The sequence below is a fragment of the Morchella importuna genome, assembly GCF_003444635.1.
Source record: "Morchella importuna strain M04M26 chromosome Unknown Morimp01GS020, whole genome shotgun sequence".
In the NCBI taxonomy this organism is placed as follows: Eukaryota; Fungi; Ascomycota; class Pezizomycetes; order Pezizales; family Morchellaceae; genus Morchella; species Morchella importuna.
In genome coordinates, this window is record NW_025763417.1 from 850,441 (window position 1) to 866,226 (window position 15,786).

A 15,786-nucleotide genomic window follows, 5' to 3' on the forward strand; every position below is an offset into this window, starting at 1 on the left:
CGCACTCTACGTACCGAAGGACAATGACCTCCGGCTGAGACTCCTGAAAGAACATCATGACAAACCATCGGCAGGCCATCCGGGTAGGGCAAAGACCTTGGAACTCTTAAGTCGGGAGTATTATTGGCCACAAATGCGAAAGGATGCCGATCGATATGTTAGGAATTGCAATATGTGTGTCCGTAGCAAGGCACCACGTAATGCGCCTTATGGGGTACTTCGTCCCATGCCAATACCCGATGGACCATGGACAGATATCTCAATGGATTTTGTAACCGACCTTCCGGAGAGTGAGGGTTACAATGCGATTCTAGTTGTTGTTGATAGACTAACCAAAATGCGACACCTAATACCAACAACTAAAGAGGTGGATTCGAAGGAAGTAGCAAGGCTATATATCGATAACGTTTGGAAATTACATGGACTACCTGATACGGTTGTGTCCGATAGAGGAACGCAATTTGTCGCGGAATTTTGGAAGTCACTTTGCAAACGCCTGGAAATATCTCCACGATTCTCCACCGCATTTCACCCCCAAACCGATGGACAAACTGAAAGAATCAATGCCATCATGGAACAGTATCTCCGAAATTGTAACGGAGCCATTTCAACTGTCTGGTGTATGAGTACACACAGGGCCCGGTTACATGCTGAGAGTTATTGTTAGAAGCCAGTTGCACAGTGACATGCAAGTACCGGCAGTGTGGTTAGCTACCAACTGTCAGAGTAACTACATTCTGAGCGCTAGGAAGAGGATCTACTCATGGGAGCAATGACTGACGAGTTTGTGCCTCGCCAATGATTAGAAGGCTAGCCAGAGTGAAGCTCTGAGTGCTCAGCGATCCTCCACATCCTCTGAGCATTGGAAGTCCGCCAGTAGTGGAAGAGACTATGCCTGGGAAGTCTACAATAAGCGGAAGCTCTACAGCAATGATTAAGCTTACACCTGAGCGGCAGCTCATTCATGCAGGCCCCTAGTTGTGTGGCAACAAAGGCTGCAGGTGTTACAAAGGCTTTGACTAAGGGTGGTTGCCTTCGGAATCGGAAGCACTCGCTGACGCTTAGAGAGAAGCGGGGTAGCGATGGTATTGCTTCCCTTCCACTAGGAGGCAGCACCGGAACTTAGTAAGGAAGTAGGAGCAGAGAATAGAATCCTTTGGAGTATAAGTACTCAGGATCATTCCCGCCCAACTGACCTGATCCTCATCTTCGAGCAGACCATTATCGGTAGCAGAGCCCTTAAAGATTATTGAGTTCTAGCGATAGTATCTTTGAATAAATCTGCACCTGATTTCTATCTTGCACGGCCGCGTCTATTCTATTGGATTCTAGCGATACATAGATAGGCTGCCCCCGTTACAGAAATTATGTTTATTACCAACAAGATGATTGGGTCTGGCTATTGGCAATGGCCGAGTTCGCCACCAATAATCATACTTCGGAAACAACAAAAGTCTCTCCTTTCTATGCCAACTCGGGAAGGAATCCCAGGATGACTTTTGGTCCCTTGGAACACGGTAAAACGACAGCGGAAGACCAAGCCAATAGTATCGCAAAGGAGATGAAGGATATGGTGGAGTTTCTGAAGAGCGAAATGTTTCGGGCGCAAAGGAAACAAGAGGAGTCGGCTAACCTAAATCGTTCTCCTGCCCCTCGTTATCGTATAGGAGACAAAGTTTTCTTGTCAACCCGCCATATTCTAACAAAGCGACCCTCCAAGAAGTTTGATTGGAAACGGATTGGTCCTTACAGCATCAAACGAATCGTCAACCCCTATGCTTATGAGCTAGAACTTCCCCGCTCCATGAAGACCCATCCAGTATTCCAAGTTTCATTGTTATCACCCGAAGCGGGTAATCCATTGCCTGGACAACAACAGTCACCACCACCTCCAGTCGAGATCGAAGGGGAAGAAGAATGGGAAGTCGAGGATATTGTGGACTCTAGGAAACGAAGGGGTGGCTTTGAGTACCTGGTACGATATACTGGATACGAAGATGCCTCTTGGCAACCGCTATCGGACCTTGCGCATTCACCTGATATTGTTCGACGGTTCCATGAATGCTATCCACGGAAACCTAAGCCTACCAGGAGGTAGGCCTTAGAAGGGGGCGTAGTCTGTAACGGCAATATTATATTTCGGCTAAGGTGATAGTTTGGGTTATGAAGAGAAGGAATAGCGCAGTTGAACTATGATTTGTAATAGGTTTTCCGTTATGTGCTTTTGGTTTCCGTTACGTGAGGTATGAGTCATCGACGGACTAGAGGCTGGGTATATAAGGGGGTGTTGTCTCGTGCCTTCTCATGTTTTCCTTCCTTTCCTTTTCTCTTCACGGAACTTCTTGTATCTACTCCACGAATACTACTCTTGTCCCACGCCTCGTCATAGGGTTCCCCCGGTTGGTCATACCAGGTAGAGCCGTCCCGAAGTCCATAGTCCTGAATACCTATTGCTACGTCCTTGCCTCGGTTGTATTCCTTGGCACCATAGTCCTCACGCCCATAGACCCCCGTTACACAGTCAAGCCATACGACCCTAGGGTAATCACCGCTTGTTCTTCATCGATGGGTGAAGATAAGGGCAGATGACCCCCACCTCTATTGGTATGAAGGGTAGGGATCCTGGCGAGCAAGAAGCCTTATAAGTCAAGCTAGACGACTGGACCAAAACTATAGCAGAAGGAGGAGCATGCCAAATAAGGAAGGGTAACCCTAAACATAAGTTACCCTACCTTGGAAAGTCAACCTTTGAGGCGCAATAACTTAGCAACCGATGCTCGGAAAATATGCTTTACCACGTCAGAAAGGATCCTGACGATGCTCCAGTCCATTTGGGGTGGTTGAATGAACGGATTGCGGAGTTGAGGAAACACTGCAAAATAAACACGTTTTAGACCCCAAAAATAACCCCCGGAGCGTCGAACCGCCGGAACCCTCCTATATCAGCCCAGTGCACCTTTGAGGGGGAGTAGGAGTACGACACAAGCTACTAAAAGCAAACCTCGCTTTACAAAACACCAAATCTGTTCTAAAACAAATTTAATAAGCAATTGCTATCTGGTCGGTTGTTTCCGCTAGTTCCTAGGATCCCGACCAGCTCTTGGCAGAGATTGCGTGATTTGACTCGGGTGGAAGTTCGTCCGAGGTGAGGCAGCAACTCCTCTCGCCCCTCATAGAAAAAAGTCGCGGTATCCCCGGACTAGGGAGGGACGGACGGCCTAGAGAGGAAAAGTGGGAAAAAAGGATCGGAACTTCGATAAAAGTACTCGGTTGCCTACACTTTGAACTCGGGGAGTCATGGAATCTTGACTAGCGAGGAGACCCCTTAAAGTTATTAAGTTTCTAGACTATAAATACGATCAAACAAATAAACTCCATCTTTCGATCGAACGAGCCGAATGATAACCCATCGTTCCCCGTTTACCATTTTCCATTTTTGATCGAAGTCACGGTCGTGCCCATCCTAGCACCCCCGTTACATAGGGTAACTTATGTTTGGGGTTACCCTTCTTTTTATTTGGCATGCTCGTCCTTCTGCTCTAGTTTTGGTCCAGTCGCCTAGCTTGACTTGTAAGACTTCTTGCTTGCCAGGATCCCTACCCTCCATACCAATAGAGGTAGGGGCTCATCTGCGCTTGTCTTCACCCGTCGATGAAGAACAAGCGGTGATTACCCTAGGGTCGCATGGCTTGACTGGTAGAACAGGTACTTTTGTAACAGCCCTACTGTTGCTCTGTTACACTACCCACCTCTGCGGTAGACTCTTCCCGAGTCCAACCTAGTGTTTTTGGTATGGTACATTATGCGCATACAAGAAAATGTAGCTCTAAGAACGATTCCATACTGACTCTATGTACCGGGGACAACCTTTCCACGTATCGCTAGGATCCGATAGAAAGGTGTGGCCATGCAAGATGGAAATCAAGAAATCGGATAGTTGGGCGAGAAGGATCCTGAGTACTTATACTCCAAAGGATTCCATTCCCTGCTCCTACTTCCTTAATAAGTTCTGGTGATTCCTTCAAGTGGAAGGGAAGCAATACCACCACTACCCTGCTTCCCTATAAGTGTTAGCGGGTGCTTCCTGTTCCAAAGGCAACCACTCTTAGTCAAAGCCTTTGTAACACCTGCAGTCTTGGTTGTCGCACAACCGGGACCTGCATGAATGAGCTACCGCTCAGGCGTAAGCTTAACCATTGCTGTAGAGGTCTTCAATTATTGTAGACTTTCCCAGGCATAGCCCCTGCCACTACGGGCGGACTTATCATGCTCGGAGGATGTAGAGGATCGCCGAGCACTCAGAGCTTCACTCTGGCTGGCCTTCTAATCATTGGCGAGGCATAGACTCGTCAATCATTGCTCCCATGAATAGATCCTCTTCCTAGCGCTCAGAATGTAGTTACTCTGACAGCTGGTAGCTAACCACACTGCCGGTACTTGCATGTCACTGTGCAACTGGCTTCTATCAATAACTCTCAACATGTAACCGGGCCCTGTGTGTACTCATACACCAGACAGTTGAAATGGCTCCGTTACACTCTATTTTTTGCATCCATTTCTATTGACAAAGGAAACCTCAAGGGAAACGTGTGACCTAACAAGGGGAGACTCGTTTTCTCCACGCTTATCCCAGAACACTCCGTCGTCTCGGTTTCCCGCACTTTCCTGTATTACCATGCGTCCCATGATTTTCGGGGATACTTCGCATGGAACTCTCGGAGTGGCTCGTCTGCCATTCCTTACAACAATTTGTACGGTTCCCAAGAGTCTTCTGAGAGATAACCCTCCCAGGTAATCCGATATTGCACGAACTTCTTCCCACGACCAGCCTGCTGTCATTGGCTATCGGCTATTTTCTTGAGAACGTAACTGCCTTCCCCTTGAACCTCATCCGGAGGTGGAAGCAGTATAGCTCGTTGAGGGTCCAGCAGAGATATATGGAAGATATCATGAATGTTCCACTGAGAGGGTAGCTTCGGCCTGTAGGACGTGACGCCAAGTTTCCCGACAACCTCAAAGGGACCTGATTTTGGTGATCTAGCTTATTTGATGATCGCTTGGTTAAGATGTTGTGTCGGTCCATCATCACCTCGTCCCTGACCTTCAGTTCTGGAGCACTCATATGTTTCTGATCATACCATTTCTTCCGCTGTGCTTGCGCCGCGCTGGACGCGTCGAAGTTTTCTAGTTTCCGTTTAGGTGAGGGCCATATGGAATCTGATTGAAACCCATAGTTCGCGTAGAATGGCGATACTTTGGTTGACTCTTGGGTGGCCGTGTTGTAGGCTTACTCGGCAAGCGGGAGTAATCTTGCCCAATGGTCCTGCTGATAGAAGCAATAGTTTCTGAGAAATTGTTCTAGCGTTCGGTTGACTCTTCTCAGTTTGCCCGTCAGTTTGAGGACGATCTGTTTCAAATCTAGAGTCCCGATCGGAGATAATTTCCTCAGGAAATTCATGCAGTCGGCATATCTCCCGCAGGAAGATTTGAGCAAGCTCTTGGATGGTTGCTTTGGTCTTGAGCGGAATGAATTGGGACATTTTGGTGAAAACGGTCAACGATAACCCAGATATGGGTATAGTCCTCAGATTCAGTCAGGCTCACGATAAAGTCCATTGAAATGGAGCTCCAAGGCATAGAGGGGACCTCTAAAGATTGCAACGTCCCATACTTCTTGTGTGTTGAGGCCTTAACGCGTTGACATATATCGCAACTCCGAACGTATTCTTCCACGTTGTTGTTCATCTTAGCCAAAGGAGAGTGCCTGAACGCGTTCTGCCGTTTTGAATTGTCCAAAGTGACCAGCAGTCTTCGAATCATGTAGGGCGCTCAGGATCTTGAGCTCCAGTTCTCGATGATTTGGAATGTACCGCTTTTCCTTATAGAAGACGTCTCCGTCCTTTAAAGTGAGGTCTCGGTTCACCAGATTCCCAGAGGTGTTCTCAATGGCTTTTCTTAAGGAAAGGTACCCTGGATCTAAGGCTGCTCAAGCCCTGATTTCATCCAGGAGCAGCGGTGTGAGTCTTGCACACTTGGGCTGCTCTTGCCCATGCTGAGCTGATCATAACGATCGGGTATTGGACAGAACCCATTATAAGTTGTCCTGGCTTAAACAAGCGAATTTCAGGGTCTTGATGAGCCTTACCCCCCTCTTTAAGGGCGTGGTCTCAATGCCGCAACAAGATGTCTGCTTTGGCGTTTTAGTTTTCCAGGGCGGTATACAACTTTGAAGTCAAACTCCGCAAGGTTGGCCGCCCATCGAGCTTGTCTCGGTTTCAGTGCCTCTGTGGGATTCCGGGGATAACCCCTTGGCAAACCCGGGCTGGAGGAAGCCCAGAGGTGCAACGGGGGTAAAGAGGGCACAGCTCATGCCTAGGTCCGGAAGGGGGGAACTGAGGATCTTATCATTCACTAACTGACCCTCATAGCCAGTCTTCCACATCAGCTGAATAATGCTATTTGGGAAGGAGTCTATTCCCCCCTTGGCTGTGTGGGTGAGGCCATTCCATTGGGCTACCGCATCATCCCTAGAGATGGCTTCGCCAAAGGCTGCTCTGATAGCATCCACAAAGGAATCCCACCGCCTCCATCTCTCATCTAACACCACAGACATCCCAGCTATCTGGTTGGCAGAAGCTTGGTCAATGGAGTTGTGGTAAGCCTCATAACACTTGACCGGTGCATCTCCTTCCATCAGGTTACCAGCATAACGGATCCTAACCTCTTCGGAGGTAAAGGACTGGCTCTCAATGGAGAAGACATTCTCACATTGCCCGATGAAGGTTCGCACATTGTTTGCTTTGCCATTGAACTTGGCCGGAGGGAGGTGTCCTTGGTTCTCGGCCACTGTAGGCAGTGGAGGGGTGTGAGGGGGGGGGCCGGAGGTCTCATGAACTGGGCTATGGAGGCCAGGGCTCTCTCTCTCTGCTGCTTCTCCAGCATCTTCCTGAGGTATCTCCGACATCCTCTCCTATCTCCATCCTCAGGCTCCGAATCTGAACTATCTGAGTTCTCTCCTGGGTTGGGAGCGCCACCTACCAGGGGGACTATTCCATCTCCTCCACCATTACCCACTGGTTCTGAGTTCTGGTTTTTTTCCACCGGGCTTTCCCTCCGGCTGGAGGTTGCTCCTGGGTGACTTCGCTTGTTAAAGCATGACACAATGGCACCTAACTCCTTGTTGTGAACTTCATAATTCCGTTCGGCTCGCGAATTCCTTTTTTGGGGTAAAAGACCCCTGGATGGCACTTATTGTCATCTCAGTGGAATTGGGACAGTATGTGTAACGGTGGTCTATGGACGTAGGGACTATGGTGCCAAGGAATACAACCGAGGCGAGGACGTGGCAATAGGTATTCAGGACTATGGGCTATGGAGGGGCTCTATCTAGTTTGACAACTAATTGAACCTAGGACGAGGCGTAGAACAAAAGTAGTATTCGTTGGGGTAGATACAGGATTGGATTGGATTGGATTTTATATTGCTTAGAAGCCAAAGGCTTATCGCACGCCTACACTACCGCCAAAGACAAAGGAAAAGTACGTACAAACATCGCGCGACATGGTGTAGCTGAACAGAAACTAAGCGACGAACAAAGTAACAACGCTACAGTAGAAATGAAATCCCAAGAGCTTCTCCGTCAAACAACATAAAGTCAATCGTCTATATACCCGTTCACCATAAACCAGGATCATTACCAAAGCCATATAGGAAGTACTGCACGAAGGCGAGGCGAGAGACCGCCGAAGCATCAGGTGCGAAAGCATAGGGAGGGGGGTGTCGATGGGGTCCCTGGGAGTCTGCTCGTCAGGCAGCAGGGGGTTAAGGTAGGAATGGCACAGAGGCCAAGTGTAGATGGGGTGAGCGTGAGCCGCTACCTGTTGGTGGTCTTTTCAGTGGTGACCTTCGAACTCGATTTCCGTAGTGTATGGGGTGGTCGCAATCGTGGGTGCCGACCGTGTCTTGATGGGGTGGCCTCGGTTGTGGTACCGGGCCGGTAGGGTTGGGTGAGCGGGGAAGCCGACTCGGTTAAAATGGGTTGCCTGGCTAGGGCCGTAAAGCGGGGTAAGGCCCAACGAAGGGACCTCGCGTAAGGTAAGGAACGAATGTTTCGCGACCGTAAGGTCGCTAACACCGTGGGTTATCGTAGGCTTTGGCAATGAGTCTGCGCTGACCTCCAGACTATTGACAGGGTGCCGATACGACGTAGAGAGGGGTAGCCTTGAGGGCTGGTCGTTTGGGTGTCGCGATCGGGGGCGCCGACGAGTTTGAGGAGGGAGTGAGAAGAAGGACGGCTCCTATTGAAAGGCTTCAACTCGGTAGATAGGGGGACGTCTCGCTCAGGGCCTGAAGCAATTCGAGAATCAGGATGTCGAAACGGGAGGGGGTCCCGTCTCCCGCGCGGTCGGGCGCGAGTAGATACAGGAGGTTCCGTGAAGAGAAGAGGAAAGGAAGGAAAACATGAAAAGGCACGAGACAACACCCCCTTATATATCTAACTCCTAGTCCGTTGATGACCAATATCTTGCGTAACGGAAACCGAAAGAACATAACAGAAAACCCATTACAAATCATAGTCCAACTGCGCGATTCCTTCTCTTCACAACCCAATCTATCACCTTAGCCGAAATATAATATTGCCGTTACAGACTACGCCCCCCTCTAAGGCCTACCTCCTGGTAGGCTTAGGTTTCTGTGGATAGCGTTCATGGAACCGTCGAACAATATCAGGTGAATGCTCAAGGTCCGATAGCGGTTGCCAAGAGGCATCATCGTATCCAGTGTATCGTACCAGGTACTCAAAGCCACCCCTTCGTTTCCTAGAGTCCACAATATCCTCGACTTCCCATTCTTCCTCCCCTTCGATCTCGACTGGAGGTGGTGGTGACTGTTGTTGTCCAGGTAATGGGTTACCCGCTTCAGGTGATAACAATGAAACGTGGAATACTGGATGGATCTTCATGGAGCGGGGAAGTTCTAGCTCATAAGCATAGGGGTTGACGATTCGTTTGATGCTGTAAGGACCAATCCGTTTCCAATCAAACTTCTTGGAGGGTCGCTTTGTTAGAATATGGCGGGTCGACAAGAAAACTTTATCTCCTATATGATAACGAGGGGCAGGAGAACGATTTAGGTTAGCCGACTCCTCTTGTATTCTTTGCGCCCGAAACATTTCGCTCTTCAGAAACTCCACCATGTCCTTCATCTCCTTTGCAATGTTGTTGGCTTGATCTTCCGCTGTCGTTTTACCGTGTTCCAAGGGACCAAAAGTCATTCTGGGGTTTCTTCCCGAGTTGGCATAGAAAGGAGAGACTTTTGTTGTTTCCGAAATATGGTTATTTGTTGCGAACTCAGCCATTGCCAACAGCCGGGCCCAATCATCTTGCTGATAGGAGACATAGCTTCGGAGGTATTGTTCCTTTATGGCATTGATCCTTTCAGTTTGTCCATCAGTTTGGGGGTGGAATGCGGTGGAGAATCGTGGAGATATTTCCAGGCGTTTGCAAAGCGACTTCCAAAATTCCGCAACAAATTGTGTTCCTCTATCGGACACCACCATATCAGGTAGTCCATGTAGCTTCCAAACATTATCGAGATATAGCCTTGCTACTTCCTTCGCGTCCACTTCTTTGGTCGTTGGTATTAGATGTCGCATTTTGGTTAATCTATCAACGACAACTAGAATCGCATTGTAACCATCACTCTGCGGAAGGTCGGTAACAAAATCCATCGAGACATCCGTCCATGGTCCATCGGGTATTGGCATGGGACGGAGTACCCCATAAGGCGCATTACGTGGTGCCTTGCTACGGACACACATATTGCAATTCCTAACATATCGATCGACATCTTTTCGCATTTGTGGCCAATAGTATTCCCGACTTAAGACTTCCAAGGTCTTTGCTCTACCCGGATGGCCTGCTGATAGTTTGTCATGATGTTCTTTCAGGAGTCTCAGCCGGAGGTCATTATCCTTTGGTACATAGAGTGCATCTCGATAAAGTAATCGGCCGTTATTGTCTTCAGTACATTCGGCAAGTGAAATTTTATTTGACTGGCGAACGTCGTTCCGGAGCATAGCGAGGATTTCGTTTGGAAAACTATCGACTTGGTAAGCTTTTGAAAATAACTCCTCCACAGTAGACATTCCTTCAGCGGATTCATTTGATAAAGAACCCGCGAACAAACTTAGCTTTGTATCCAAATTTTTTCGCTTCAGAACCACTTGGCTCTGGTGCGTCAGCCGTTCATCCCCCTCTTTAGGTAGATCACCTGATCTTCTAGTCAATGCATCTGGTTTCGCTCCTTGTTTTCCTGGTTGGAATTGTATAACAAAATCGAAACGCGAAAGGAATTCAGACCAACGAGCTTGTCGGCGGTTTAGCAATTTTGTCGTCATAAAATACTCTAGATTTCGATGGTCGCTGAAAACTTCAATAGGGAATTGTGCTCCTTCCAAATGATGTCGCCACTCTTCAAAACATCGTATGATTGCTAGAAGTTCCTTGTCATAAATTTCATAGTTGCATTCCGCAGGGGAGTGTTTCTTGGAAAAGAAAGCGACCGGATGTAAAACTCCTTCATCATCACGTTGCGATAGAATTCCTGCTGAAACATAGTCGGATGCATCGGTTTCTATCACAATCTTCCGATTCGGATCGAAATGAACTAATATGGGCGCTGTTGTAAACATCTTTTTCAATGTTTGAAATGCTTCCTCCCTTTCATCTGTCCATTCGAATTTAACATTTTTCTTTGTTAGGGCTGTAAGCGGGGCGACAATCTTTGAATATCCCAAAATAAACCGTCGATAAAAATTTGCAAATTCCAGAAATACTTGAACATCATGAAGATTTGTAGGTGTAGACCATTCTAGAACATCAATAACTTTCTTTGGATCCATTCTGTTGCCATTTGGGGTGAGGATTAGGCCAAGATATTTCGTTTCTTGAACCATAAATTCACATTTTTCGGGTTTGAGATGGACATGATTCTCATCAAGTACCTTTAAAACCTTTTGAATATGGTCCTTGTGCTCTGCAAGGGATTCGGAATAGATGAGAATATCGTCTAAATAGGCCATCACAAATTGATCGAGATAGGGGCGCAGGATGTCATTGATGCAATGTTGAAATGTAGCCGGAGCATTCGCTCATCCAAAAGGCATTACCGTATATTCAAAGTGTCCATATCGAGTCCGGAATGCCGTTTTCCATTCGTCTCCTTCCGCTATCCTGATTTGGTTATATCCCCAGCGCAAATCTAACTTGGTATAATATTTTGCTTTCGACAATTTGGCCAAAGTTTCCTTTAATAACGGCAATGGGTAACGATTCTTAATCGTAATTGCATTGAGGTCTCGATAGTCGACACATAAACGAAGAGTTCCATCGGCTTTCTTGACGAATAGTATAGGTGCTCCTGCTGGCGATTCACTATGCCGGATAATTCCCTTGGGCAGATTTTCTTGAAGATAATCCCAGAGTGCTTTCAACTCAATTTGGGATAGAGCGTATATTGGTCCCCATGGTGGTTGTTTGCCTTCTTCTAATACTATCTTCATATCATGGAACGGTCGATGTGGCGGAAGTATTGAAGCGTCATATTCTTCAAACATGTGGATATGGCGGTGGAACTCCTTCGGTATTAGTTGTTTAATATCGATGGTAGGTTTTTCGGTCGCTGAGACGGTAACGGTATGAGTTTCAGGTAGGGGAATGGATATACCATGAACCGTAATTGCAGTTCCACTAAGCGAACAATGTTGACAGCAGCTTTGAGAGTCGAAGATAAGCAAATTTTCCTTTGGTCGAATTGTAACATCATGGCGTCGCATCCAAGATATCCCCATCACAATCGGATAGTGTCCCAACTTTGTCACAAAACATGATGCAGTCTCTCGATGGCCATGAATGTCTAGCGAGACATCAACAATATGAGTAATCTTTCCTGATTTGATAGGTCTGCCGTCTATAACATCTACGTGGCGTGGTATTTTAAGTGGGGTCATGGTGAGATTGTTGTGGCGTACAAAAGATTCATCGATGAAAGCATATCCTGAGGCTCCGGTATCAATAAGGGCGTAGGTGGGTACGAAAGTATTTTTATTCTGTGAAATAGAACAAGTTACTACAAGTTGGTTCCCATCCATTTCCTCCTCTGATACCGAAAAACCAGAAATATGCATTTCAGAAAAATCCTTAAATGGTCCCTGGGCTAAGCCACTTAGTGCAGGGACAAATCTTTTGCCGACTCGTTATCGCTTCCATCATTTTCCTCTACCCTCAATGCTGCTCCTCTCATCACCGGTCTCCTTGGTTGATTTCCAGTTGCCCTTGCTTGGGGGCAATCTCTAACCATATGTCCGACTCCTCCGCAATAGAAACATCGGCCCTTGGCTAAGCGGGCATTTCTTTCAGTAGGGGTGGGGCGACGACGTCCCCCGGACAGATCCATTGGTACATCACCTCCCGGGCGAAACGAGGGATGATTCTCAGGAGTAGGTGCATTGACAGCTGGGGCGGCAGCGCGAGGGGTAGGAACAGGATTCGCTGGTGGGGGACGAGGGGTCGGAGCAGCAGTAGCATTCCAAGGCTTTTTACTTCCTCGCTTAGCCTCTGCCGCTCGTCGTCGATTATCTAACCGTTGCAAAAGTGTCGCGCAGGCATCTACTGTCGCAGGAGTTTCATGGTGTATCATCGATTCATCGAGTTCCGCGTTAATGCCCTCCATCAAAGCCTCAATCCGAGAGACTTCATCCATTCCTGATTCAGCAGCGTACCGTTGAAATTCGGCGAAGTAGTCAGCAAAGGTTCGATTTCGCTGGCGGATGTTCCTGAGATTCCTTCTAGCTGTGCGCATTCGATCAGGGTCCCCGAACGCAGTATCTAAGATTTCATAAAACCGCAACATGGAAGGCAAAGCGATGCCTTCTTCTCCGACATATTGTAAGAACTGATTAGCGGCAACACCCTCCAGTCGACTGAATACGTAGGATAACTTGGACTGTAGTGTGGGAAAGCGGTCGGCATTTCCCAATAGTTTAATCCTCAACTGTTGTTTGAATAGGTGTAATCTTTCTCGATCGCGCTCTCCCTTAAACACCTCGGGATCTGGGAGCTTTTCCGACCGCTGAGTAGTAGCCACAACGGGTGGTATTGGGGGCGCGGGTGGGGCATCATCACCACCAATCGGTTCTTCATCAGGGGCAACTACTTCGACAGCGACCCGTTGGGTTCGAGCAGCAGCAAGGTCTCGTTCGAACATCTCCCTTGCATTTCCAGCCTCCCTCTCCACCTCTTGTAAGTCCGTTGCATACTGAGCGAGACCACGTTGGGCCCTTTGAAGAAGTGCGTAAGCTTCTATCCCGACAGTGTTATCGACCTGTGGATGTTCTTGGAAGAAGATTTGAAGGGTGTCGCTTAGTTGTTGGTAATCGATAGGAACGTGTTCCGACATTGTAGGCTATAGTGTTGTATTGGTTGGCGATAAAGGACGGAACCTGGTGTAACGGTGGTCTATGGACGTAGGGACTATGGTGCCAAGGAATACAACCGAGGCGAGGACGTGGCAATAGGTATTCAGGACTATGGGCTATGGAGGGGCTCTATCTAGTTTGACAACTAATTGAACCTAGGACGAGGCGTAGAACAAAAGTAGTATTCGTTGGGGTAGATACAGGATTGGATTGGATTTTATATTGCTTAGAAGCCAAAGGCTTATCGCACGCCTACACTACCGCCAAAGACAAAGGAAAAGTACGTACAAACATCGCGCGACATGGTGTAGCTGAACAGAAACTAAGCGACGAACAAAGTAACAACGCTACAGTAGAAATGAAATCCCAAGAGCTTCTCCGTCAAACAACATAAAGTCAATCGTCTATATACCCGTTCACCATAAACCAGGATCATTACCAAAGCCATATAGGAAGTACTGCACGAAGGCGAGGCGAGAGACCGCCGAAGCATCAGGTGCGAAAGCATAGGGAGGGGGGTGTCGATGGGGTCCCTGGGAGTCTGCTCGTCAGGCAGCAGGGGGTTAAGGTAGGAATGGCACAGAGGCCAAGTGTAGATGGGGTGAGCGTGAGCCGCTACCTGTTGGTGGTCTTTTCAGTGGTGACCTTCGAACTCGATTTCCGTAGTGTATGGGGTGGTCGCAATCGTGGGTGCCGACCGTGTCTTGATGGGGTGGCCTCGGTTGTGGTACCGGGCCGGTAGGGTTGGGTGAGCGGGGAAGCCGACTCGGTTAAAATGGGTTGCCTGGCTAGGGCCGTAAAGCGGGGTAAGGCCCAACGAAGGGACCTCGCGTAAGGTAAGGAACGAATGTTTCGCGACCGTAAGGTCGCTAACACCGTGGGTTATCGTAGGCTTTGGCAATGAGTCTGCGCTGACCTCCAGACTATTGACAGGGTGCCGATACGACGTAGAGAGGGGTAGCCTTGAGGGCTGGTCGTTTGGGTGTCGCGATCGGGGGCGCCGACGAGTTTGAGGAGGGAGTGAGAAGAAGGACGGCTCCTATTGAAAGGCTTCAACTCGGTAGATAGGGGGACGTCTCGCTCAGGGCCTGAAGCAATTCGAGAATCAGGATGTCGAAACGGGAGGGGTCCCGTCTCCCGCGCGGTCGGGCGCGAGTAGATACAGGATTGGATTGGATTTTTATATTGCTTTGAAGTACAGGACTTATCGCACGCCGGACCCTCCGCCAAACATAAGAGAGAAACAAAGGAAACGATGAAAGAAATTTAGAAGAAGGTACAGAAAAGAAAGGAGAAAACCAAAGAAACCGATCATCATTCCTCCAGGTCCTCCTCGTCCATTTCGTACCAGTCGAGTAGGTTGGTTTTTGTTGCAAACTGTAGAATCAGGTCTACGTTGAGGTTGGTGAATAGCCAGTTTTCCCAAGTGGGCGGCCCCGGGATTTTGTCCATAAGTGGCCTTCGTAGTTGTGTCCATCGTGGGCAGTCGATCATGGTATGTTTGGAGGATTGTTCCGAGCCGCATTGGCAGGGTTCAGGTTCCGTAAATGCTGCATATCTGTCTATCCTAGTGACTTGACATCGTATGCGGTGGATGAGTTTTGCTTTGGATCGGAGGAGTTTTGCTCGCTTTGGTGGGATTTTTAGGGTTCCTGGTTCGTGGTAGTTGATGAGTGGGATGGAGTTCCATTCTTCTATCATGCGTTTGGTGAGGGTATCGTTTTGTATCCATCTTTCTCTGTGGTTACCTGGTTCCTGAAAGGGTAGCATGAGTGATGCAATCCGATGTAGGCCTGTGCCTTTAATGTTTTTTATTCTGGTGGGAGGAGTTGGATGAGTCCTTCGTTGAGTGGGTGGTCCGCAGGGTGGCAGAGGATGCGCGTCCCGTACTTCCGCGATTTGTTTGAGGAGTGTTCGAGTGGGGGAAGTGCTGCTTCTTTCAGTAGTTTTTCGGTTTTGTCCAGCGGGTAGGCCTGTTATAATCCTGGCGGCTTCGTTGTAGAGGGGGGATAATGATCGGAGGATGTGGTCGGCTTCCTGTCCACCATGCCTCCGATCCCCATAGGATGGTGGGGAGGAAACCTTGGACGATGAGGTGGTGGATGGATTTTGTGTTGATCCTGGGAGGTAGGCGATGTTTCTGATTCTGCCTAGGGCTATGAGGCCTTTGGCGATGGTTTCTTCGATGTGTGGGGTCGGAAGGAGAGCGTTGAGTCCAGCCAGACTCCTACGTATTTGAGTCTATCTTTGGGTGGATTTCTTCTTTTGCGATTTTTACCGAGTTCTTAGGGTCCGGGGTGCTTGATGTT

General features: G+C 48.4%; 1 protein-coding gene across 1 annotated transcript; it reads left to right on the forward strand.

Annotated features, from left to right (window-relative positions):
* Positions 1 to 1,408: 1,408 nt before the first annotated feature.
* LAJ45_06863 (uncharacterized protein) lies at positions 1,409 to 2,098 on the forward strand (the record flags this gene model as incomplete). The annotated part of the gene is made up of 1 exon (XM_046116424.1): positions 1,409 to 2,098. The coding sequence occupies one exon, from the start codon at positions 1,409 to 1,411 to the stop codon at positions 2,096 to 2,098; it is 690 nt and encodes a 229-aa protein (XP_045970627.1).
* Positions 2,099 to 15,786: the final 13,688 nt, after the last annotated feature.